The 27,343-nt window shown below is 36.0% G+C and overlaps 2 protein-coding genes across 2 annotated transcripts in view; both read right to left on the bottom strand.

The window, feature by feature from the left end:
- The window catches only part of LOC101892089 (G-protein coupled receptor Mth2), a 40,042-nt gene extending 13,967 nt beyond the window's left edge, over positions 1-26,075 (bottom strand). Inside the window, exons 1-4 of the mRNA XM_005177998.4 lie at positions 24,466-26,075; positions 1,759-1,943; positions 1,430-1,685; positions 1,165-1,243 (exon numbers count right to left, since the gene is read on the bottom strand). Coding sequence (XP_005178055.1) covers positions 1,165-1,243; positions 1,430-1,685; positions 1,759-1,943; positions 24,466-25,411 — 1,466 coding nt within the window. The 5' untranslated portion in view covers positions 25,412-26,075. The remainder of the gene's footprint in view (positions 1-1,164; positions 1,244-1,429; positions 1,686-1,758; positions 1,944-24,465) is intronic.
- LOC131804930 (uncharacterized) lies at positions 22,341-24,456 on the bottom strand. Its single transcript, XM_059128162.1, has 2 exons — positions 22,547-24,456; positions 22,341-22,467 (listed from the first exon to the last, which is right to left on the bottom strand). Exon 1 carries the CDS (start codon positions 23,675-23,677, stop codon positions 22,631-22,633), a length of 1,047 nt encoding a protein of 348 aa, XP_058984145.1. The 5' UTR covers positions 23,678-24,456; the 3' UTR covers positions 22,341-22,467; positions 22,547-22,630.
- Positions 26,076-27,343: the final 1,268 nt, after the last annotated feature.

Below are 27,343 nucleotides of genomic sequence, written 5' to 3' on the forward strand. Positions count from 1 at the left end.
TATGGCGAAAATACGGTCACATAAAGACAATTTTTCTCCTTCTTCTTGCGAAAAAGTGAAATATTTCTCCACTTTGCCACTGTGTAATTGGAAAACTAAACAACGTAAGACTTTGAAATTTTCGGTACTGAAGTAGAATTTAGTGTTCTATAATAGTTTGAGAACATTTATTTTTCAATTTATCTCCGTGTTTTGTGATTTCACCTCTCTGTGCGTCGGCTCCGCGCTAGTGATCAATTTGCAGTATGGTACTAGTGGAGGGAAATCCGTTGAAACTGCTCTCTCCACAATGAGACTTTTGAGACTTTTTAAATGCCTGTAGCAATGAGAAACTTGAATTTTACAAACGATTCGTTTCGAGTTGAACTGGTAAACTGTAAGCAGGATAATCAATTCCAGCATTGAAGAAACAGTTGGCAGTTGAATTACAGAGAGCTTAAAAATTCTTACAGGGAAAATAGTCAAAATTAAAATGCGGGAAGGTAGTAACCAAAACCAAGTATCGCTAAGTCGTACCCATAGCGATAGTGCTGTCAACTTTAATTCAGATATTTCATTCATAATTTTGCGTTTAAATTTTACCGATTTTTGTGGGCAACCTAAAAAATGACTTAGAAAGTCCCACTACAACGTTTGGCCTGTTACAGAACCTGAATGAATCTACATAAAGCTAAAATCAGTTATCGTAATAAAAACGTTTACATTCTTCCAGTTCTGGAACAGAGCTCTTGTGTACTATCAATAGAACAATATTTGTGGAATTATAAACCACAAATATTGTTCTGCTGATAGTACACGTCATTCTCTTGTTAAGGAAATGTCTTTTCCTCAAATATTTTAAAAATGTAATCTATTTCGATTAATGAAACAATATTCTATTGAACGACGTTTGAAAATTTATTTGAATATTAAAACCTAATATGAATTTGAGAAAGCTTTCACAAATATACGATAATAAGTATTTTGCAGTAAATCGATTGTTTACGCATTCGACGCCGCAACTCATAGATAATACTACACTTTGTGGCCATTGCACCAGGCCAGTGGTCTGAACACTTAATCAGTATTGGTCGGCAATAAAAAGGGAAGTTAATTTAATTAATAACCAAATGTGTATTGGCAGCTAATCGAATGCGAATTGATATTAATATTTATCTATCTTACCCGAATGTCTGCCAGATATCAAAACAGGTGACGTTCATCCAAGAAAAGGCGGCCATCAGACAGAAATAAATAAAGAATCCTATTAAGAAAAAAAAAACAACAACAAACCAATATTTTTTGTTATTTTTTGAAACTTAGAATGCAGATAACTTAGAGTGCAGTTTCATGAACTGATCTGACTCAGTGCATTCAAAGGTGAAAGAGTTATAAACATTAAGGTTGTCTGAATTCAAGTTCCTTCTTCTCTTAAATACGAACAACTTACCCGATGCAAAACAAACCGTATCGTTCGGAGTTGGCATCAGTTGACCCAGAGCTATTCCCAGATAGGCTGTAAACAGGCTGCTAACGAGACAAATCAATATTTTGCCAGGCAGATTCCTGAGTCGGGCAATCGAGAGGTAGACCACCAACGTCGCCGCATAGAATCCGCACGATATCAAGAGGCCAATGGTGTACAGTCTAAAGCGTATCCGATCATTGCCCACAACTTTCGAATCGAAGCAAAGAAATGTGTACAACTAATGTAGGGTTTTTATTCGTATCAAAATCACAAGAATCCGATAGTCATGAGGTGTGTGTATGTGTGTTTACCTTTTGGTCGGCCCACGTTGCATTGCGGATCTTCTCCACGCAGTACTGATTGTTGGTGTAGTGTTTCTTTGTGGACGCCACCAGGAGCGAGCCATCCCGTTCGCTAATAGTATGGGCTTCATCGGCGTACGCTTCGGGGTCCAAGCGATACTTTCGACAGTCTAAGCTGCGCAATACGCCAAATACTGAAAGTATAGAAATAGAATAGAAAATTGTGACTATCTGAAGAATATCACACCATGTCAAGTTGCAGATGCAAAGACATGTCAAGTTGCAGATGTTACAAATACAACTAATTGCCTTTGCAACTGTTGCCCTTCTTCCAGAAATAGTTAGAGTGGCTATCAGAATACGCCAAGAATCAAAACCTTCCACCGTTAGGTTTATTTGGATTTATTTGTGACATAAGTCACCCTCTATCCTATAGCCAACCTCATATCAAAATGTATAAGTTCAGCTCTATTCGTTCACTTATATCAAATTTAGTACTTTTCGTACACTTTATAGTTCAAATCCAATTTCACCTCCTTACTTTATTATATCTTTCACTTTTCCTACACAAAATTTAGTATCACTTTCCAAATTAGTCTCCCTATTCACACGCTCCGCAGTGATTCTAATACCAGAATTTATAATTCCAGTTTAGTACTGTTCGTGCACCTCTTGTATGCACTTCCAGAACGACCTTATTCTGTATTAAAATTTCACCTTCGCTCATTTATTCAACCAAATCCATATTGTACAAAATTTAGTACCATTTAGTATAGTTCTTACACTAAGTACACATTACCGAAACTACATCCGTATATCAACCCTACTTACCCTCATTCTTCCTAGCATGAACAGTTGCCGACTCCCCTAGTGGATTTCTTTGCACAAACCTCTTCCAACTGAGACCGCTGACAATGTAGGTGCGACTCATACAAAGGCTGTATACAATTTCAATTTACATTTACACAACGATGGCCTAGGCTGTCATACGAATCCGAAATCTACTGACAATGTAAGCGAATGTTGGATGGGTCAAAATCAAACGATATTGTAAGCGAAGTTTGGATGGATCTCAGTGATAGTTGTCTTTAACAGCAGACATTAACTTACCGAAAATTGCAATATGTAACAGTTTAAATACCTTAAAGAGGAAGAGGAAGCGGAAGCTGTGTTATTAAACAATAAGTTAATAATAGGTGTGTCTGGTTGCTCTAAAATTTGTAACAATTTTTACAAATTGTTACTGGAAGTCGTCTGTTAACCCGAAAGTTCTGCAAAAGAGAGCAGCTGGAGAGAGAAATTTTTACAGTTCTATCTGTGAGAGTTTGCAAATTCTTGCTCGACAATTTTTTTTGCAATCACTTGCAACTCTTCTTCTTCTCATTCATCGACATTCAATCAGATGTTTTCGATTGTTTTGTTTATTTATTTTTGTGCTTTCAATTTGAAAATATTTTTTGGAATAAGCAAGACTAATTGTTTTCGGAGTACAACTTTACAAAATATGAAAAACGTTAATATTAATATGTAATGAGAAAATAAAAGGCAATTTCCAATATTTTTAGACAAACGCCATTAGCAACACATTGAAAGGATTTCGGGGAACACATCAAATATATATTTCTTTTTTACTCATATTTTTACTTTATTGCAAATTTCCTTTTTATTTTTAAAACTCAAAATTGGACTCAAGGACAAATTGGTTTGTTTTGACAAATCGGCTGATTAGTTGCAATCTTCTGCAAGAATACCGTCTGTTTACTTTTCGCATTTCTTTTGCAAAAGAGAATAAAACTACCTTACTCTCTCAGAAAGATGTTGCTGGACAATTCCTGCAGGAAAAGTAACCGGACACACCTTATATAAAAGAGTATTGTACAGGGTGAGATGAAAAACTGCAACAAAGTCAAACGCCATAATTTTTATTTATTTTTTTTAATTTTATTGAATGAAAGCAAAATATTTCGGAAATAGCGTTAAATTTTAGAATAAGTTTAGATTTGTTCGAATTGCACACCTTTGGAACGAATTATGACCTTCAAACGGCCAATGAAACCGTCACACGCTGACCGAATTTTGCTCTGCGGTATTTCGGCCCATTCCCGGCGAAGCGCTTGCTTGAGGCGATTGACACTGGTATTTTTTAGTGCCAACCTTGCCTTCCAAAAAAACTCCAGACACATAGGTCCAACGGATTGGTATCCGGAGATTTTGGTGGCAATTGTCCGCTGGAAATGAAGCGAGGAACCTCATTTTGTAACCATTCTTGGGTGGCGCGTGCTGAGTGCGATGTCGCTGAGTCCTGTTGCTATATCTAAGGTCTGCGGCCAAAATGTTTGCTTGCCCAAGGCTTAATCAATTGCAATCAATCGGAATCGAATGCGATAATAAGATGTGATAGTCTTTCAAGAAATTGGAAATTTCATGGATGATCTAAACACATCTAAATTCGCCACCACTTTACCAGAGAATTGGTTAAAGTCAATTATATAAAGATATCCTGTATAAAACAGGAGATATGGTGGCAGATATAATGACCAAAGCATCGACAGCTTCAAAGCATATCCACTGTTGCAGTTTACTTGAAATCAAAGATCAATCTAGTGGACTCTCATATGTCAGTCTCTGCAGATTTTGAACCATTTTCAAGCTTCGAGAATCATTTTCGACATTAGGAACTTCAGTGTTTCTATTCCCAATTTATGATCCAATGGTCTGTAATGTAGCAATTTAGTTTCGTATTGGATTAGTCATACGACAATTGTAGGTCCACGATTTCAATTAAGCCCCATACATCAGAGTTGGTTCAATTAGGAAGGAAGGCATAGGTAACGCCTTGTGGTGCACAAGTTCAATCAAATGTACAATTCAATTTGATAAGTCTAGTTGCCTGCAACCAAAATTCTAAACAAAATTCCACTTCTGTCCCTTTCAAAACCAGTAAAGTTTTTCTTGAGCTATGAACGTAGTAACTAACATCTCTTTGTTTTATATATATTTACGACTATTTCCGAAGAGGATATATAAATGTCAAATTAGGGTTCATTTGGTTGAAGAACGTAAGGAGATAACATCATAATCGAGTATCAATATATGCCATTTTTAACATCAATCATTTTGGTAATAATATAACAAGTTAAACAGATTCAACCGGTTTTGTGACAGAGGTATACCCTCAAATCTATGTCCTTTTATTAAAATATATTTTGACTTGGGTTACGACTTTTTAAATTATTGACCCTTTATCGGGATGATACCGAAGGTGTGGACCTTTATTTTCCATTTCGCATCTGACATAAGTCTAATATAAATATTACTATTATTATGTCCACCTTTTTTAAGGTAGTTGTGCATATTTTTTTTTTTTTTTTCAAAAATTTTACCTTGCATCGCACAGTGGTCGAGGTCGTATGGGAACAGCGGCCAAAAATACTTTCAGTGCAGATATCAATATGAATCTTTGGTTATGGTACCTTGATGGGATAAAAATAAAAAATGTGACAAAATGGATATGGTCGATGCATGTTTTGGCATTGTCCCCTTACAACGTACCTCCCGAATAAGGGTTATTTGCCCAATTCTTGTCACATTTTTACACCAGATTGTAATGTTATTTGACATTTTACGTTCTATGGAGTTAAAAAATAATCTTACTGAAAATTATTTGGAACAGCCCGCCTTCAGGTAGAGTCCTCCTGTAAAGGTACCTCCAAAAATAGAAGCATTTTTTATACAAATCAAGCCCAAGTTTGATTTGTAAACAAAATAAAATAACAATTTAATGTAAAATTAAATCAAAGTTAAATTTTGCACAAATAATTTGTTTGACTTAAGGCCCTATTGAAATTGGAGATAATCGGTCAAAATTTAGGTATAGCTCCCATATATATTCATCCAATTTGCCCTATATTGCGCACTGAACTTGTAATATCAGCCCAAATAGTATGATTTTTAGACCTGAAAATAAGTATGCCAAATTTGATCGAAATCGGTTCAGATTATATATAGCTCCCATATATATTGTTCATCCGATTTGTTATTTTTGTCCTCCGCAGCCGTAATATGCACTCTGTAACAACAATATTTGGGGAAATATATCAAATATAACTCAGAAATACCCTTTCTAAATTTTATCGAGATCTGCTAAAATTTGGATATGGCTCAAATATATATCTTCGTCCGATTTGCCTTTTATTGTGCACCTAACGTGTAATATTAGCCCAAATCAAATATATCTATCTAATTTAAAGTTAATTGTGCACCAAATGGATAATATAAGCCCGAATTGAAAAGGCGCAAATGCCTCGACAAATTTAGTAGAAATCCATTCCTTTGGACATTTAATTATTACCATAATCATAGTTGGTATGATTTAATTCTCACAAATTCCCCATAAAACCTTTATTCGTTATGTGACGCTCTACTAAATATGCAAAGTGGTGTAGGGTATCATGAAGTCGGCCCGCCCGACTTTAAGACTTTCTTTACTTGTTATTGTTTGGTAACGTTCCCTGTCCCGTTATAAAAGGGTCAGAGCTCAGAAGAAGACGGTTAAAAAGATCTGTGTTTGTTGAAACACGAGATTTTTTTCGGATATGATTTAGTCGAAACTTTTTATATCTTTGTTTCCAGACTCCACGACCTCCTCCTAAAATTATCTAATCGTTATATTAACCAATTTATAATGTCGGGTGCATGTATTAAAATTTTATGAACTGTGAGTGGAAGATAGTGCCATGGATGTATATTCTATGTCACTATCACCATATAGCTGACAAAATTTCAGCGAAGTCACTTCAGTATATTGGGCATAACGTACACATCTGACAAAATCTGAAAGTTAAATTAGCACTTTTAGAATCTTAGGGCCATTACTAATGGCGTGAAAAAAATCACATTGGAGGATTCAGGGGCGAAAACAATTAAAACTTTAACTGAAATGTAATTTTATTTTCAAAATTAATAATAAAGGCAACTCAGAACACTCCCATCTTCTATATTATACACATATACTAAACACACAAATTACTACACTAAAAATAAGTCAATACCTTGCTTTTCAATAATAATGCCATGATTTGTCATTTTAAAATGGAATTTATTTTGTAATACAGTTCTATTTTTACTCCACTGTTTCTCTGATCCCACTGAAAAAAAGCAACTAACTACATTATCTCTTTTTTGGTGCTATTTTTGAAGTGGGCCGTTAGAATGAAGGCAAGATTATTATGCTTTCTAAAAAGCTTAACCCCTTAAGAGTTCATTTGTACACATTTGATTTTCATTTTTTGAATTTTGGCCAATGGCAGCGACCACTGTGCATCGGTAAGGTACGAGCAAGAGTGGACTGATGTATTCGATTTTCACACTTTATCTAATACTGATAAAATACTCAGATGTGAAAAATTAGCTATTTCCTGTATTATGCGATTGATTGTTAATCAAAATATTTATATTTTGTGGAAGAGGCACCAGATGGAGTGGACCGACATATTCCTTATTTACATTAGATCTATGGTTGAAATAAATCTTGAGAAAATCACTGAATCGTATCACATGTCACGAAAGTTGTAATTATACAAAATCTTTACCCTTTGTGGGGGAGGTATCAGATATAATGGACCTATGAGTACTATATTCACACAAGATTTAATGTAGTTGGAAATAATGAATATTTACTTTGAATGTTATGAGGCTTGTGACCATTCAAAACGTTGATCACTTGTGGGGGAGGTATCAAAACGTTTGGATCGAAAAATCCCATATCCATATCTGTTCTCGGGTGTAGCGAAACATTGACATACACTTATTTTAAAGAGAATCACTGGCTTGTTTCGCATGGTATAAGAGCTTTAAGTACTCAAAATGTTGACTCGCCAGATCTTATGTTGATAAAAAAAATATTGGGATGTGCGAAATTTGAAAACAATCGGGCTCTTATTTCACTTTTTATAAGAGTTTTGAATATTCAATATTTTGACCCATTGTAGGGGAGGTACTTGATGGAATGGGCCAATATTAGGATTTCCAATATTAGGATTGGATAATCCTTTCTTGTTCTATAAAGTAGATTTTTTTCTGTGAAAATGTTGACCATTTGTGGGGGAGGTAACAGGTCAAAGTTTCATAACAATATTACGATATACTTCGGATATTCCCATAGAGAGTTATCGTGTGCACCATCCAGCCAGACGGGCGGACGGACATCCCTAGAATGTCTCCAAATGCCTCGTGCCTCCGTAATTTCGATGGGGAACGTTTTGGCCGTATCAAATGATACATACCCTCTCTAGCCATTTGGCTGAGGGTATGAAAATAGAGCAATAGCAAAACTGCTTAACAGATTTTTCTAAAAATTTTCACATATACTACAACATCGCCTGAATGTAACATGGGCTACATAAATTTTTGAAATTGGAACTGGAGATATAGAATCCGAATCGGAGGTACCTCCAAAAAATTTAGTTGTTGTATGGACATATCTATTGATTGTGGTACAAAAAAATTTTGGCAAATTATATTGAAAGCAGTTTAGTTTTGAATATAGCTCTCACATATATTTTCGGCCCAATGAAATTCGGAATGAGTAACGGAATTCGGTACAAAAATAAGTTTGCCAAATTATATTTAAATCGATTGAAGTTTGGATATACATAGCTCCCATATATATTTTCCGTCAATTTCATGTATTTGATGCACCAACTTCCGTCACACATTCCATACTTCATTGACATATGTATTTGGTCTAAAGTTTATTTTGTCAAATTATATTAAAATCGGTTCAGATTTAGATTTTATTTTATTAGGAAACATAGATCCCACGCCTTTGCAATGGTATTAGGCTAATAGTAAAAACACTACACAACAATGTATTTGAGGCTACGATTATTACAGGAAAGTAAGTAGGTTCAGTTGTACTTCTACCTCGAATCCCTCTTATAATCATGCAGTTCAACTTCAAAAAATGCAATTTCCAGTACCATTGGCATTTGCTATGACAATTAGTAAATCACAAGGACAAACTCTTCGCGTATGCGGACTAAATTTTGCATGTTCCTGCTTTTCTCATGGTCAGGTGTGCTTGGCGCGCTGGTAGAACGAGCGATTTGTTTGTGAACGTTATCCGTTCTTTAAATTCTTGAGTTTGTGTTTTTTTAACCACAAAATATTCGTGTATAAAGATTTGAATGAATATAAAATCAAAAAGGGCAGCAAGCGCCCTGTGTTCAACTAGGAGGGTATAAAAATCGAGTCACTAAGTGAGTATGATTATGCCTTTCTCTGCGCATTGTGAAGTTACCAGACTGTATATATGTCACATCATATGGTGTTATCTATGTCAGTTTAAGGATTAGGACAAAATATATCTGGCATATAAAAAAGTACATCAATACAGTATTTTAAAAAAATGTTTTCGCACAAACAAATGAAGTCAAACAATCAAGGCAATTTGAAATTGAAATTAGTTTAAATTTTCCTAAAGCACTTGAATACCAGTATAGATGAGACATGGTGCCATTTTATTGAGAATAAATAAGAATTATTGCACTGAATCTTTTTGGCGATAAAGTAATAAATATTTTTTTTCAACAACCTTATTACTTTGATGTTGCCACAATATTTTAGCAGAATAATTTGAGAAGTTTCCTTCAAAAGATGATATGTCATGGATTATATTTTTATACCCTACACCACAAGGTGGTCAGGGTATTATGTCTTTGTGCATTTGTTTGTAACAGGGAAAAGGAAACGAGATAGGCCCATCGTTGCTTTTGATGATCTGCATAGAATCACATTCTGAGTCGATTTATGCATGTCCGTCCGTCCGTCTGTCCGTCCATCTGTCCATGTATTTTTGTAAACAAAGTACAGTTCGCATTTATTGCCCTATCCAGATGAAATTTTGCACAAATCATTTGTTTGGCCCAAGGACGAACCCAATTGAAATTGGAGATAATCGGTAAAAATTTAGATATAGCTCCCATATATATCTTCGTCCGATTTGCCTTTTATTGTGCACCAAACGTGTAATATCAGTCCGAATAGTATGTAATTTTGCACGTACAACCAAATTAGGCCTGAAAATAAGTATGCCAAATTTGATCGAAATCGGTTCAGATATAGCTATAGCTCCCAAATATTGTTCATCCGATTTGTTATATTTTTCCTTCGCAGCCGTAATATGCACTCTGTAACAACAATATTTGGGGAAATATATCAAATACATTTCAGAAATACATTTGCTAAATTTTATCGAGATCGGTTCAGATTTGGATATAGCTCCCATATATAACTTCGTCCGATTTACCTTTTATTGTACACCAAACTTCTAATATTTGCCCAAATTGGATGAAATTTGGCACTTGCGACCGAATTGAGTCTAAAAGCTAGTATATCAAAAGTGGTGAAGATCGGCTCCGATATAGCTATAGCTCCCATATATACTGTTCATCCGATTTGTTATATTTGTTACCCATAGCCGTAATACACACTCAAATACAACTCAGAAATATCTTTGCCAAATTTTATCGAGATCGGTTCAAATTAATTTTGCACCAAATGGGCAATACAAATCCGAATTTAAAAGATACAAATGCTTCGGCATATTTAGTCCTTTGAATTTAAAATTATAATCATCTAGCAGCTCTACTAAATTAGCAAAGTGGTGTAGGTTATCATAAAGTCGGCCCCGACCGACTTTAAGACTTTCTTTACTGGTTTGATTTTCTTTTTAACAGGGCCCATAGTTAAAAAGAAAATCACAAATTCAAGATATATTTTTCAAAAGTGTATTCGTTTCAATCGATTTAAAAGTTAAACACACAGATTTTGTGTTTTTCTTTCGCCATACATAAACTGGTCCATAGAAAACTGACATAAAAACCCTACATCGCTATCGGTTAAATGGTAAAACATGTAAAAATCTAAACTGCCGTGGTCCATGTAAACACTTAGTTGACAAACTGTACAAACAGTTATTGTGGCTCAGACACAACAAACAAAACTGATTGCCATTAAATGGTGTTAATTGGCAGGCACAACATTTGAATTTCGCTTTTGAGGGGGTGATTTTTAGCGAAATAGGGAAGCGAGAAAGCAGCAAATCGCTCACCAATTTGTTGTTCAAATAAAATGCAAATCATTTTAAATAGAAAATAGCCAATCGATTTGTTTACCAAACGTATTGTGCGACGTCAGCTTATAATACCAATCAACAGAGGGTATTAAATATGTGCGAACTTATCTTTCATTCTGCAATGCACAATATTGTATTGTTACAGAAATTGTCGTGAGTTTTTATTGATGCAAATTTTATTGTGTGCGTTAATTAATATGAACTTGCTAACTTATCCGGAATAACACACTTGTAACTTTTGGTTAAAAAGGCATATATTATTTGAGTCAGTAAGAAAGGTGTTCAGATTTGTTTAAGGAGATTCGAGTCTTTATAAGCATGGAAGGGGAAATCCAACATTGCGAAGTTTTCATTTCTTAGATCGAATTTGAAGACGGTACACCACCCCATCCGCCCATAAATTGGCAAGAATTAAAAAAATCTCATGTTTCTAAAATAAAACTAAAGAAATCCTGTACGTGGTTTAATGTGCTAAAAATTTGGTGGTCACAAGTTCCCAATGCATCACTACCAGTAAAAATACCAACAACAATAAACTGCATACCTTCTGCACTGTTTATTTATTTTACTTATGGAACTCAATATTTCTAAATCCACGACTCATTATTAGTTTTGAGGCTCAGCCGTTGATCGCCTTCGACCTCGAACAGGGTGTGTCAAAGTCTTTAATCAATATTTCAATTTTTAAATTTTTTATAAAAATTCTAATTTTTCCATTTTTTTATTTCTATACAGTCATTACTATCAGTATTCAAAATCTGTGAATATTGAGAGCGTCGACAGTGTTAATCGCATTAAAAGAGTTGAATTTTCAATTAATTCTGAATGTGTATGTGTTAAGACATACATTCCATTTTACAATTTCAAATGCTGGAAAGCGTGGGGACGTATTCTGACACCCGACTTCCATTGGGTTTTTAATAGGATTCGATCGTAAATATAGCAGATGTGTTTGTTCGAGAGTAATTGGTAATGAACCATATTGGACTACCTTAAGTAATGGCTTCGTTTAAAAGGAAGTAAAAAGGAAATTTGTTTGGTAGCCATATAACAGTACCCCCATATTCGGTATTTTGATGATTTTAGCCACATTTTTCAATGGAATTGTCTGAAATTTTTCACAAGGAGTTCTTTATGAGTACTTTACCCCCGGGAAGAGAATTGTCTAAATAGTTCCACGTTTCAGTATAGCGCCCATATAACGGTACCCCCAGAAAGTCGGTATTTTCATGATTTTTGCTGCATTATTCACCGGAGTAGTTTCAAATTTCGTATGTAAAGTACGGAACACTTACTACAGCCTATGACACAAATTACTTATGCAGAATCATGTGTTCGTATAGCCCCCATAAAACGGCTTTCATTTGAACGGTATTTTCCGACGAAATTTTTTTGAAATCTTTCAAGTTTCTTACAAAGGGTGAATGGAAAAAAACGTCAGCCAATTACTCAAGCGATGTATTTATCACTTAAGCCGTTTGACTTAAGTTTCGATAAGAAAAAAAAAATGGCGCTAAAATAAAGGTAGTCTCATATCTTAAATCGGAAGAGGCAACCCTTTTTCTCGTATTCGTCCTTGGACCAAATTTTCACATTCGATATCGAAATCTATTATCGTAGTAAACAATTTTACAGCCGTACAGCTCTGCAACAGATCAAATGCCATTTTCCTCCACTAAGAAATATAAGTTATTTTTATAATAAGAACAATAATGTGAAGGAGTGGGAACAGTCTGATTTTGTTCCTATTTGTCCGCAAATTTGTCGATTTTTTGAAACAAATGAATGTACCCATTTCGAGCTTCCAATAGCAACAATCCCGGCGAAAACTGTACACAAATCATCAAAATACGAAATATCCAAAACTTGGATATTTTTCTGCAAGAATGTTTTCTACACACTGGGGACACATACATCCAATTAACAGCAAATTCGGACTGAAATTGTGACTAAAACAATCAAAAACATTAAATCTGCTGGTACAGTTATATGGGATCTATACCAAAACGTGCACATATATAACTCGTTTGCAATACCAAAAGTCCTGCAGACCTAAAACACATCTGAGTAAAATTTTATCAATTAACTTCTATTCGTTCGGAAGCTTGAGTGGTTTCCACAGACGGGCGGACGAACATCGCTAAATCGACATAGAATCTCGAAGTGTTGCGAACGAAATGTCAATCTTAATATACCCTCCATACTACAGTGTAGGGTTTAAAAATTAACAAAATTGGAAACTGGAATGGAAACAAAGATAAAATATATAAAAGCTTCTCGGAAAAAGGGATTGTTATCTATTGCAAGTCTTAATGGCCGAATTTGAAAAAAATCAATGAGTAAATGAGACCAGGATTATCAAAATACCGAATATCACTGGCTACCATTATATGGCGGCTATAGGAAAACACGGACCTAGATATTCCATATTTTGCTACTGGAACAAAGCCCCATTATGAACTACAAATATAAATTTTTAGACGAATCCGTGGATAATATGAAAAAATATCGAATATCGTGAGGTACCGTTATATGAGGACTATACGAAAGCGTGGACGATATATTTCATTTTTAATACCAACCACCCAACGGGTGAGACAAAAAAAAAACTGCAACCAACCTCAGACTACTATCATTTCTGTCACTCGTCCTACAGCTGTTAAAATTACTCCAGTGACAGCTCATTATATTGTTTACAAGCGTACAAAAGCATTTTTTATGAGAATTTTCCAGAAAAAATTATTCGTGATGGAATTTAAGCGTGATAGGGTGATTTCTTTATATATGGCTTGAAAACCAAAGAGCACTCCAGCATTTAAATGTGAATAAATCTTTTGCGTCTCGTACCATCGCTCGTTACCGATATACTGGTGACGTAGCCCGACGTCGTGGAAGTGAACGGTAGAAAACAGCAACATCAGCAGAAATGGTTCGAAAAGTAAATTAGCGGCTTGATCGAAACCCACGTTACAGTGGCCAAAAAATGGTTAGTGAGCTGAACACATCGCAATATTCCATTCGGCAAATATTGAGAAATGAGTTCGGGGTAAAGCCATTGAAATTCCAAGAAGTGCAAGAACTTACACCGCAACAGAAGGAAAATAGGCTCAAAAGAGCTAAAAAGTTGCTTCGCATGGCCGCAATGTGGTGAACTGTCGAATTTGGTTTTCTCCGATGAGAAAACCTTCGGTTGGCCATCAGAACTCAAGCGCATGCCATGGTTAAGGTGTGGGCCGCATTAACAGCCGATGGTCGCTCTCCGCTCGTATTAATCGACCGTGGCATCAGAATAAATGCCGAATGTTATCGTGAAAATATTCTGGAGTGTGTATTAAAGCCTTGGGCACGCAAACATTTTCGCCGCAGACCTTGGACATTCCAACAGGACTCAGCACCACCGCACCAAGCACGCGCCACCCAAGAGTGGTTACAAAATGAGGTTTTTCGCTTTTCCAGCGGACAATGGCCACCAAAATCTCCGGATACAAATCCGTTGGTATTTTGGAAAGAAAGCAACACCAAAGTGTCGATCACCTCAAGCAAAGCGCTTCACCGGGAATGGGTCAAAACAACAACATTCTGGCAGCATGTGACGGTTTCATTGGCCGTTTGAAGGCCATAATTCGTACTAAAGGTGACCAATTCGAACAAATCTAAACTTATTCTAAAATTTTATGCATTTTCCGACTTTTTTGCCTTTATTCAATAAAAAAAGCAAGTAAAAAACAATTAATTTCGGCCGGGCCAAATTTTTAATACCCTCCACCTAAGGGTAATGGAAACATTAGAGCCCATTATGACCCACATGTACCAATTTTTAGACATATTCATGGTAAAATGTGCCAAAAATCATCAAAATAACGAATATCGGGAGGTACCGTTATATGGGGACAATACCAAAACATGGAAATATAATTACAATGATTCGACACACGTACTGGGACCCATTATGACCTACAACTACCAATTTTCAGAGAAATTCGTAAAAAAATGTGTCAAAAATCATCACCAATCATCACCTTTACCAAAACGTGGACTTATACATACAATGTTTCGCCACACGAACTAGGACCCATTATGACCTACAACTACCAATTTTTAGACAAATCAGTGAAAAAATGTGGCAAAAACCATCAAAATACCGAATATCGGGAGGTACCGTTATATGGGGGCTATACCAAATCGTGGACTCATATATGCAATGTTTCGCCACCGGAGCTGGAACCCATTATGACCAACAAATACCAATTTTTAGACAAATCCGTGAAAAATGTGGCAAAAATAATCAAAATTCCGAATATCGGGAGGTACCTTTATATTGGGGCTATACCAAAGCGTGGACTTATACATGCAATGTCTCGCCACACGAACTGAGCTCCGTTATGACCTACAAATACCAATTTTCAGACAAATCCGTGAAAAAATGTGGCATAAATCATGAAAATACCGAATATCGGGAGGTACCGTTATATGGGGACTATTCCAAAACGTGGACCGATACATCTCATTTTCAATACCAACCATCCTAGACACACTAAAAATTCCTTTGCTAAATTTTGGCGCTCTACATCAAATAATGTGGGCTGTATCGTGATTTCAACAGACAGACGGACAGACAAGCGGACAGACAGACGGACATCGTTAAATCGACTTAGAATTTTATGCTGATTATGAATATATATACTTTATGGGGTCTATGACGAATATTTAAGGATGTTACAAACGGAATGACAAAATTAATATTAAAAAAAAAATTATTAAAAATTAAAAAATAAAATAAAAAAAATAATAAAATAAAAATTTAAATTATGGCGTTTGACTTTGTTGCAGTTTTTTATCTCACCCTGTATACCATTTGATACGGCCAAAACGTGCCTCATCGAAATAACGGGTTTAGACCCTAGGTCTCTTTGGACCAAATCTGATTCAGGACATTTAGAGTCGATCTAGCGATGTCTGTCAGTCCGTCCGTCTGTCTGTCTGGCTGGTGCGCACTATAACTCTCGAAGGGAGTATCCGATTTGATCCAAACATACTACATCGTAATATAATTATCAAATTTAGAACCAATTCGGAGATGGGCAATATCGGTCCACTCCTTCCGGTACCTCCCCCACAAAATTAAAAAAAAAATAAATATATTACTGCAAAGAAAGAGAAAGGATGGCGCGATTTTGCTCCAATTTTGGAAATCCATTGGTGCTAGGTCAGGTGCGAAAATGGACAATATCGATCCACTCCATCAAGTACCTTGAATACTTGAATACTTCGATTGTCTTCAAATTACACACATTACAATATTTTTTTAACCCAAGGTTTGGTGTGAAGATGGAATATATCGGACCACTAGTTCTGGTACCTCTCCCACAAAAGGGTTAATATTCAAAATATCCCTTAAGCGCATAAAACGAAATTAACATCCAATTGCATTCAGACTTGGCCCATTTCAATATTTCTATTAACTCAAAATATGTTATACAGATGTTAGATATCGACCATTCCTTCTAATACCTCCCCCACAATGGGTCAAAGTTTTGAATAAGGATACCGACTATAAAATCCAAAATAAGCATCCTGTGCTCATATTTCACACATCCCATTATTTCTACTAACACAAGATCTGCTGTTAAGATCAATTAATCAGCCCACTCCTTCTGGTACCTCTCCCACAGGTGTGGTGTCACCTCACGCACACTTTAGCATTTTCTAAAAATTATCACATATCTCATGTAAGGTGAAGGAAGTAAAAATATAGTCCAAACTTGAAACACATCGCAATATATATATCATACTAGCAGACCCGGACCGCGTTGCTGGCCCGTAGTATTAGGGTATAATGCAAATTTTTTAAGAACCTAATATTAGATGTAAGGTTAAGCTTTTTAAAGCTTTTAAAAAGACCTAAAATTTGATATAAACGTTGGCTTACAACCATTATATAAGTATACAGAAAGATGTATATACTTTTGGGAAGATTGATATGTCAACATTTTAAAGGTTTTTTTTTTTTTTCAAAAATAAGTAGATTTGTATATGTTTTCCTATACGAAACCAAACGGAAGTTGTAATGTTATGCAGTTTTTATTTTTTTTTTTTTTATAAATTTTAATAGATTTTTATTCAAAAATGTAATTTCTAAAAATGGTTTGACAGTTCATTGTTCCAGTAGCTGAGTCGACGCGACTACCTATATTCTTCTACCATGATTTTAACTGCAGTCAATTTACAAATTTGAGGGTTATTCATGGTTAACGCTTATCGATGTTTTCCTTATTTTGTGGTTTATTGTTGTACTCTTTCCAACACATTTGTTTAAGGCACACAATATTTATGACGAATGAAGGAATCTTTGCATGTACACTTGTATTTATGATTTTTGGTGATTTAAGCGACATTATTCACCAAAAATATTTCAAATTTTGGTATTTGATGTTCATAATAGTATCATAATAGTCATTGACCGTGCTAATGACAGAAAATTGTTAGTGCAGGTCCACGTTTTCATATGGCCCCCATATAACGGCACCTCCCGATACTCGGTATTTTAATGATTTTAGCGACATTATTTACTGGAATTGTTTCAAATTTTGTATCTGAAGTTCATAATTGATACTGCAGTCAATGACAGAAAATTATCTGTGCAGGTTCACGTCTTCGTATGGCCCCCATATAACGGCACCTCCCGATATTCGGTATTTTGATGATTTTAGCTACATTATTCACTGAAATTGTTTCAAAATTGGTATTAGAATTTCGTAACGGATACTACAGCCTATGACGGAAAATTGTCTGTGCAGGTCCACGTTTTGGTATAGCCTCCATATAATGGTACCTCCCTATCTTTGGCATTTTGATGATTTTAGCGACATTATTCACCGGAATTGTTTCAAATTTGGATTTGAAGTTCGTAATGGATACTACAAACAAGCGAAAATTTGAGTCAGATCGGCTAAGCAGTTCTTAGCAGATGTATTACTATACTTTTTTAAACTTTATACATGTAGCTTTAAATAAGTATGTATGGCCAGTTCCTCTGACCCTAAACAGAGGGAGAGTCCATAGTACGTCATATACTAACAACGAAACTGATATCTCCATTATTATGGCAAATATTAAGATTTTAGGTAAATCGAAAAAATGTGCGCAAACGTAGGCATGGCCATTTTTTCTTTACATAGAAACCTAACTCGGGGTAGGACAAAATAAATAAAAAAATATATTTCCAAATCGGTCTAGCCGTTCTCAATTGATTCAATTACAAACAAACAACAATTCATTTGTATTATAGATTAAAAAGAAGGCGTGGTCAGTTCCTCAGCCCCCAAGTAAGTACTTAGTGTTGGATGGAAAGCCAACAGTATCATAATTTTGGAAAATATAAGGATTTTAGATAAATCGAAATAGTGGGCGTGAAAGTAGGCGTGGTCAATATTATTTTCTTTTAAAACCTAACTCGGGTTACGATGAACGTTTGTACAAAAAATTATGCAAATCGAACCAGTCGCTCTTACCTGATTTCATTACCAACGAACAACAATTGATTTTTATATGTATAGATTTTTTTAGGTCCGATTCGAAATGGACAATACTGGCTTATCCATCGGAACGCATTCTATAGAAGGTCAGCACTTTAAATAATCATAACAGAAGTCATAATATATTTAAACAATCGAACATTAACTGAGGGTATACATCTGTCGGCAAAACCGACTGATACTTTTTATACCCTACAACTCTACAGGGTTGCCCATATTCGACGGACCCATGTTTTATGTATGCGACTTGTGTGCGGTGGAGCGCCGTCTTGTTGAAACCAGAACTGCCTCATACGCTTTCGACGAATAATTGGCATCACAAAATTGGTCATCATGTCGTGATAACGCTCCTGATTGATGATAACAGCATGGCCATTTTTTTTTTTTGGATGTTCTTGGGGACCTCTCAATACTGGCTCGTACGGCAGCCATATTCCCGACCGATCGCCTTGGTCGACTTTTATATGACCTCTTCGGATTAGAAAGAGCCTTACTAGTCGAAAATTTTTTAATGGTGTTCTTAGAAGGCGCACTTCTCACATTTTTAATGTTTTAAAAGCACGTTGAGTTTTCACAATTGACTTCTTCTGTTGAATGTAAATTTCAAGTATTTCAGAGCGCTCGCGTGGCGTGTATTGGTTCATGGTAACAATCTGCTTGGACTGACGCTTCAAACGCGGTATGTCATTAAGCGATGTGACATTTCTGTCAAAAGTTATGGAGTTGCCAGATGGGTCCGTCGAATATGGGCAACCCTGTATGTGTTGGGGGTATTATAAGCTTGGTTGGGGCAAAAATTATGTAACACCTCGAAATAGTGGTTTCCCAAATAGGAAAGTATGCATGAATCTTCCTATCTCACCGAACTGAGTAAAACTAGCAATTTATGTCCGCCCGTCCGCCCGTCTGTCCATGTTAATTTGTCCTGATCACACAATTGAAACCAATCGACACGGAATTTTGCCTGTGAAGATAGTTGAGGATAGCGAAGAAGTCTAGCAGTTTGGATTATGTATACTTAGCTCTAAAATGGACCACAACAACTAACAACACGGCGGAGTGCATACGAAATTTGAAAAAATTCCCGTGAATAACGTTGTAAAATAGGGGATATATGATATCGTGGACCTATATAGACATTTCTCTTGCAGAGGGGTAATGTACTCACAAGGGACTCCTTTTGTGGATTTTAAGACAATTCCATTAAAACATTTGGCTGAAATCATCAAAATACCGAATATCGGGGGAACCTTTGTATAGGGGCTATACGATATCGTGGATCTATTTAGACAATTCTCTTCTAGGGCATAAAGTTCTCACAAGGAACTGTGAGAATTTTCCGACAATTCTATTGAAAAATGTGACTAAAATCATCAAAATACAGAATATAGCGGGGTACCGTTATATGGGGGCTATACGATCGTGGATCGATATAATCGAACTTGACTGCAGACAAAAGACAGATCTTTGCAAAATTTTAGCTTTCTATCTCAATTTGTAGCGTGATTAGAATAGATGGACAGACGGACGGACGTTTTATAATTTTACGCAGATCAAGAATATATATACTTTGTTGGATCTAAAATTATTATTTCGTTGAGTTACAAACGGAATGACGAACTCAATATACCCTCCATACTATGTATGGTGAAGGGTATAAAAAATGGGAACTCCGCCTTGGGATGGAGGGTATATTAACTTTGTCATTCCGTTTGTAACATCCCCAAATATTCATCGTAGACCCCATAAGGAATATATATTCATAATCAGCATAAAATTCCAAGTCGATTTAACGATGTCCGTCTGTCTGCCGGTTGAAATCTCGATACAGTCCACATTATTTGACGTAGACCTTCAACATTTGGTAGAACAATTTGTATTGTGTTTAGGATTGGTATTGAAAATTAGATATTTCGTTTTTTTTTCACGTTTTGGTATAGCCGCCATATAACGGTACCCCCCGATATATGATATTTTGATGGATTTGTTTAAAAACTGGTATATATAGGTCATAATGGGTTCTAGCTTCACAGGTGGAACATAGCATGTATAGGTCCACGTTTTCGTATAGCCCTCATATAACGGTACCTCCCGATATTCGGTAGTTTGATGATTTTCGCCACATCTTTTCCACCGATTTGTCTAAAAATTGGTATTTGTAGGGTATAATGGGTTCTAGCTAGTGTGGCGAAACATTGTGTGTATAGGTCCACGTTTTTTGTAAAGCCCCATATCACGGTACCTCCCGATATTCGGTATTTTTATAAAAAATTGGTATTTACAGTTAATAATGGGTTCTAGCCCCACATTTTCCTAAAGCACACATATAACTATACCCACCGATATTGATAATCCTAGTCACATTTACCCACATAATTGTCTCAAATTTGGTATTTTTGAAGATTTGATAGATGACAATCCTTGAAGTATAAAATTGCCTATAGAGCTTCCCGTTTTGGTATAGCCCCATATGACGGCATCACTCACTTTATGGGTTTTTGATAAATTTAACTGCATTGTCCAAACGGTCTTACTGGTATATGAAGTTTAGAGTGAAACATGCTTGAATTCAGATACTTTTATATAAAAATGTTTCCTTTACGCTAAGGTGGAGGGTATTGAATGTTCGGTCCGGCCGAACTTAATGCTTTTTTACTTATTGACATTTGAACAGTTGCTATATTTGCTAGTAGAAGATTCGAAGTTAGTGAAAATATCAGCGAAGGGAGTTCGTTTATTGGGTATTGGAGAGACATCATGAAAATGTCGATCTTCAGTCACGACGAGGACTGAAGCCTTAAAAGTGGAAATTGAACGATGCGTCAATGAAATATGGCAGTATTTATGAAAAACGGTCATTGGCAATTTCATTAAAAGATCGTGTGTGTGCCAGCAAAGCCCGGCGACCATGTGCACAATATCTTATTCCATTCATAACCTCATTCTGTCTACATTACCATACAATAAAGTAACAATTACTTTTTTAAATACCTGTGTTTTATTTAAAATTTAGAGAAAAAAACATTAATTTCGGGCGGACCGAACTTTCAATACCCTCCACCTTAGCGTAAAGGAAACATTTTTATATAAAAGTATCTGGATTCATGCGTGTTTCACTTTAAACTTCATATACCAGTAAGACATTTTGCATAATGCAGTTAAATTTATAAAAAAACCATAGAGTGAGTCCGTTATATGGGGCCATGCCAAAACGGGAAGCTCTATAGACGTTCGCACAACTTTTACACGACAAACAGCTGATTTCCGTTCCACTAAAATCCATCAGAACGAAAATTTGCACGAAAATCAAATCGAAAGAAAACGTAAGCGTTTCAGTGTAATTTTGCGTTCCACTATCTTTTTTCTTTCGTACGCATGCGAACACAAATGTCAAAATCAGTCACTTGTATGTTTACTCTCGTATGATAACAATTAAGGAAAATTATTTTAACAAAAACATTGCTTGATTGAAAATGGAAACAAAAATGTAAGTAAAAATAATAAATGCAATTTAATATGTGAACAACAAATATATTTTTTTATTTCTTCAATTCCAGCACGAAAAAATCATCAACTACACAGCTGGGCACTAGTTGAGTATATGTTCGCCAGAGGAGTCCCAATTTTTGGAAGCAGCAGGCAATCCCTTGAAGACCACTGGAAGAAATTAGTTTTGAACCTCCTCCACATCATCCATAAAAATAGGGCTACAGAAATATTAATTTTTTAAGAGCACAAATAGTTTGAACACAATCACTAGATATTTTATTTTGTTTGTTTATTTACAATTTGTTTGTTTACAACTGAACTGTCAGTTGAGACAGAGCCACTGCTGCTTTTTCGCGTTTAAATTAGACATTTGGCGTTTTTCTTGCCTTATTTCGCGATTAATTTTTCCTTGAGAAATGGTTGTTTATCGGCCTTTTTATTTGATTTATAAATAATAAGATTTTTTCGAGCTTTAGGCCATTTTCGGATTTATTTTATTGATTACAATAATATGTTCCCAATATTTCGCAATTATCAAATTGCATCTTCAGGGGCAATCTATTTTTGAAAACATAATTATTAGTATCACAGCATTTTGTTATGGGCACAATTATTTTCCAAAAAAGAGATTTCTTACATTTACATAAAATAGTCAGATTTACTTAACAGCTAATGTAGTTTTTACTACCATTGTCTGGTGTTATTATTGCACTGATTATTTCTACGTATTGCACGATCTCTTCTTTGTCAAGTGTCGATAACAATAAGCTGCATTATCGGTGTCGCTTTTGTAATTGATCTTTTTGTTTGTTGGTATGTTATTTATATGCAGCATCTCCAATGTTAACCTTCTGTTGTAGTTATTCTCCGCCTGTAATACTCGTATTTTGTCAAAGTTTGGTATGTGGTTGTTAAGTTTACAGTGTTCCGCAAGTGCTGTTTTTTGAATATTGTTTTGGCTCCTTAATTTAATGTCTGATTTATGTCCCGATATTCTAGTTTTTAATTTGTTTTTTGTGGTACCAACATATATTTTTCCACATTTTTCGTCTGTTGTTCCATCACATTCAATGCTATATATTACATTGTGTCTCTCACTTAACGGAATTCTACTTTTGGTATTAGTAAATAAACTTTTTAGTGTATTGTTTGTCCGTGTTGCTATTTGCAGTTTATCCTTGTCATATAAATCGGAATTTTGGAATCTCTCAGATAATCCAGGAATATAAATCATTGATTTGTAATATTTTTCTTGAGATTTGTCCTTAGATTTCGGTATATTATATTCATTTATTAATTTTTCAATTAATAATTTTGGAAAACAGTTTTTGGACAGTATTTTTCGTATTTTGTTTTTATTAGTTTCGTGGAATTTATGGTCGCTAATATTCAATATTCTGTTTATAAGATTTCTACCTGTGTTAATAATCATTTGTTTTGGATGTTTCGAGTGGAAATTTAATATGCGACTCGATGCCGTCGGTTTTTGATACCAGTTCATTTCTATTTTATTGTCCTTTCTCATTACAAGTGTGTCCAGATATGGGATGGAACCATTATGCTCCTTTTCAATGGTAAATTTAATATTTTTGTTGAAATTATTGAAAGTCGTCAATGTTTCTTGTATTGCATTTTCCCCAACAATCATAAATAAATCGTCTACATACTTTGTCAATATCACAGGTTTCGTCTTTTTCCAAAAAATATTTAGCAACACTGAATCACGTAAAGCTATGCGAAAGAAAGAACGAAAGTTAGTGGAACACATTCTTTTACGAAGTAGCCTTCGTTCGCACAAAGTTTCTTTCGAGATCGTGGAACAGGCTCTTAGTCTTCTATATCAATTCATTGGAAAGATAGCGTGATTACAACAGACAGGCAGACTGACATCGCTAGATCGTCTTAGAAGTTTACGCTGATCCAGAATATATATACTTTGTAGGGTCTATAATGAATATTTCGAGGAGTTACAAACGAATGACAAAGTTAATATACCCTCCATAAAAAATCGCGTTCTTGTCGGGACACCCTTTATATTGGAACTATGTGAGCAAGTGTTGATATTTGCATACCAAACCCATGCAGCATATCATTGGGAATGCGATTTCAAAAAAATCGAGATTCGTTATGGTGTAGCAAAAACACGACAAGCTTTAAAACATGTTTGTGGTGATTTAAATTAAATTGAAATTTCATCTGAGTTAATTTGTTGCTGTCTTGCCAACCTTTGAACCAAAACAACCAACACATCTTACCTTCACTACCCAGTGGTTTAAGAGCTCTCGCACGAAGATTTTCGGAACTAAAATACAAAATATTTTCGTCTGTGTTGATTAGTTCACTACGCGAGAATGCTCATGTGGCGATTGTTTTCGGTCTCTAGAGTAAACAAATATTCAAATACAATAAACAATTCCCAAACATCAAATTCGATTCGTTGTTAAATCATTTTGCCGAACACTATTTATACAAACGCTAATTGTAAGAACAACAAAAACAATTGGTATGTCATAAGTAAGGGACAACATCGAAAATCGACGATCCAATCCAACTTACCTGGTGGCTTAGTAAAATTCCCACTTATATCGAGACTTTCAAAGCTGTGAAACGTGGTATCCGACTCGTCTCGTTTGCAGTACGAAGTCGCATTGCCTTTGGTGAACATCTCACCGTCATTACAACAACGCCTGATGCAGGGCATTCGGTGGCACGTCGATGCGATGTCATCACAGGTCCGAACCAAAAACTCCTGATCGATCACATAGGGGGCGTTTTCGATGGCCTCAACACAATACTGAGAAGATTCGAATATTTTGTTCAACGCCCGAAGGTATATGCGTCCGTTGCTAAGGGAAAACTTAAACTGTGTCAGTTTATACTCGACGAGGACTTTGTCGCGGGGACAGTCGATGGTGTTGTCATTGAAAACAACGGCAGTCTTGAAAAATGGCTGATACAACTGAAAGTTCACAGGATCCGGGCTTTGCACGCACTTGCGTTGGCCGGCATCGTATATGAAATTGTGGGGGCAACATTTCTGAGCAAAAGATATTGTTCGCCATTGCTGATCCTCACGGGGACATGATACAGTCACAAGTTCGTCCCGCACAGCCATCACACAGGCATCTGCAGCAATCTCCACATTGCGATTCCTAGCAAATTTGTTAAATACCGGACTACTACACTCTGGTGTACTGGAATTAGTCACATGGTCTTCGCCATGCCGAATTCCCAAACCGTAAACTGGAGAAGAATTTTCGAAAATTAGGATTTCTTCTTTCTGGCCAGAGGGTAGTTGTGTCGAATTCGCAATAAAGAGCTGCGGAACGCACACATACTTAGCGGATTCCTGCAAATCACTTGTGATCCTGGCCAACTTCCAGTCGGCGCTGGAACAACATAGGGGCACAGTTGTGAGATCGATACCATCAGTCGCTGTTACTGCTACTGCTACCGTTCGTTTGCCAGCAATGAGTAATGCACAGATTATTGGGAAAAACATTGATCGGGAGCGAAATACTTGTCTTCTGTGGCTAGTGATGGACTGCTATGCAGATTTCGTTGGCAAACAATCTTCCCGAAAATATACGCAAGGTAGCCAATGACGTCTCTGTGATTGGTATGAGATCGATACCATTTAACATTTTTTCGAAATACCACCTACTCCAACGCCATCGGTATCAACATCAGCGGTAACGACACCATCAATTCTAACAACACACCGGGCACGACGATAGTGACGAAACTCCTTCCCCAAACTGGCCGATAGATAAGACTCGCGATCGCAGCGTGGAAATGATCGTAACTTTGTTGGTGTTTTCAATCAGCTACCTACGGATATGTAATCTAATCAAAGGCGTAACAAAAAAAATTGATTCTTTTTGCGAGCGTTTTGTTTTGTTTGGATTCGAGCGGCGGGTCCGGGGGAATCTCTGTTTCACATTCACGCACGGATTCGATAGATATTTTCTATAGAAATACTTAGAAATTTATAAAAATAAACAAAGTGCCGATTATTGATGGCAATGATGGCAAACAATTGGTCTTCTTTTTTCCTTTTCTTTTGGATATAAACAAAAGTTCACAGGCCCGCTACAACTGACCCCAATGCTCGAAGTTCGTCCGTTCGGTTAAGGTTCTCGCAAACAACTGACTGCAAAATTGAAAATGTTTTGGGAAATTAGGAGAAGTGCTAAGTGTTCAGCAATGCTCACTTCCCAGTAGTGAGTGGGTCGGTCGGTCGGTTGTTTATGAATGAATGAATGAATGTACATGCAGACAGACGGACTGAGCGTTCAAAAAGTAGTTGTCGGTGGTGGCGTATTGCCATGTACAAATAACACCTTTTCGCCTTCGTCGCTGCTCTCAATTAATAAAGAACAACATTTGAGATAAGTACTCCTCTCAAGACTATTGTATTTCCTATCGCTGTTGTCCGGCACGGTGCGAATTTCCGCGAGAGAGTGATGACATTTGGTGGCATGGAATTGTCCCCCATGAGAACATAAATCGCTCTTGGGTATTGCAAAAAAGATAGGTACTGGGAATTTTAATCTTGTGTGCATTATGTTTGTGATAAATATGTCTAGATGAGTGTTGTATTGTGTTAGGGATGCGCTCATTTAATTAAATAAGGATTGTCTTTAATAAATGACTATAATACGCAAAGTATTCGAATCATCCTTTAATAGTTAAGAGTAGGAAGTGGTTGTGCTGTTAAATGTGTGCGTGTGTCTGTTGGTGTAGGTGTGCAGTTTTCACGAAAATAATGAAAAGTCTTTTAAATGAGTCTCCACATGCGGTTTTTGTACCCTCCACCTTGAAAAAGAGGGTATATTAACTTTGTCATTCCGTTTGTCACATCCCTAAATATTTGTCGTAGATCCTATAAAGTATATATATACATTCATAATCAGCATAAAATTCTAAGTCCGTCTGTCTGTTGAAGTCACGATGCAGCATTATTTGATTTAGAGGATTTGTCTAAAAATTGGCATTTGTAGTTCGCAATGGGTCCCACCTCCAGTAGCGGAACATTGTACATTTAGGTCCACGTTTTCGTATAGCCCCACATAATGGTACCTGCCGATATTCGATATTTTAATGGTTTTAGTCATATTTTTTAGGGATTTAGCCAAAAATGGGTACGATGGCGGAACATTTCACATATAGGTACAAGTTTTCGTATAGCCCCATATAACGGTATCTCCCGATTTTCGGTATTTTGATGTAGACTTTGTAGTTCCTAATGTGTTCTAGCTCCAGTGGTGGAACATTGTACATATAGGTCCCCGTTTTCGTATAGCCGCCATAAATCGGTACCTGCCGATATTCGGTATTTTACCCACGAAATTGTTTCAAATTTGTTATTTTATAAGATTTGGTAGATAATAATCCTTAAAGTATAAAATTGTCTATATAGGTTCCCATTGTG

The sequence above is a fragment of the Musca domestica genome, unplaced genomic scaffold (assembly GCF_030504385.1).
Source record: "Musca domestica strain aabys unplaced genomic scaffold, Musca_domestica.polishedcontigs.V.1.1 5, whole genome shotgun sequence".
Taxonomy (NCBI): Eukaryota; Metazoa; Arthropoda; class Insecta; order Diptera; family Muscidae; genus Musca; species Musca domestica.

What these genes read in the sequence shown, in the direction of transcription:
- LOC131804930 (XM_059128162.1), bottom strand. Translation starts at nt 23,677, where the DNA reads ATGTGTTCCACTAACTTTCGTTCTTTCTTTCGCATAGCTTTACGTGAT.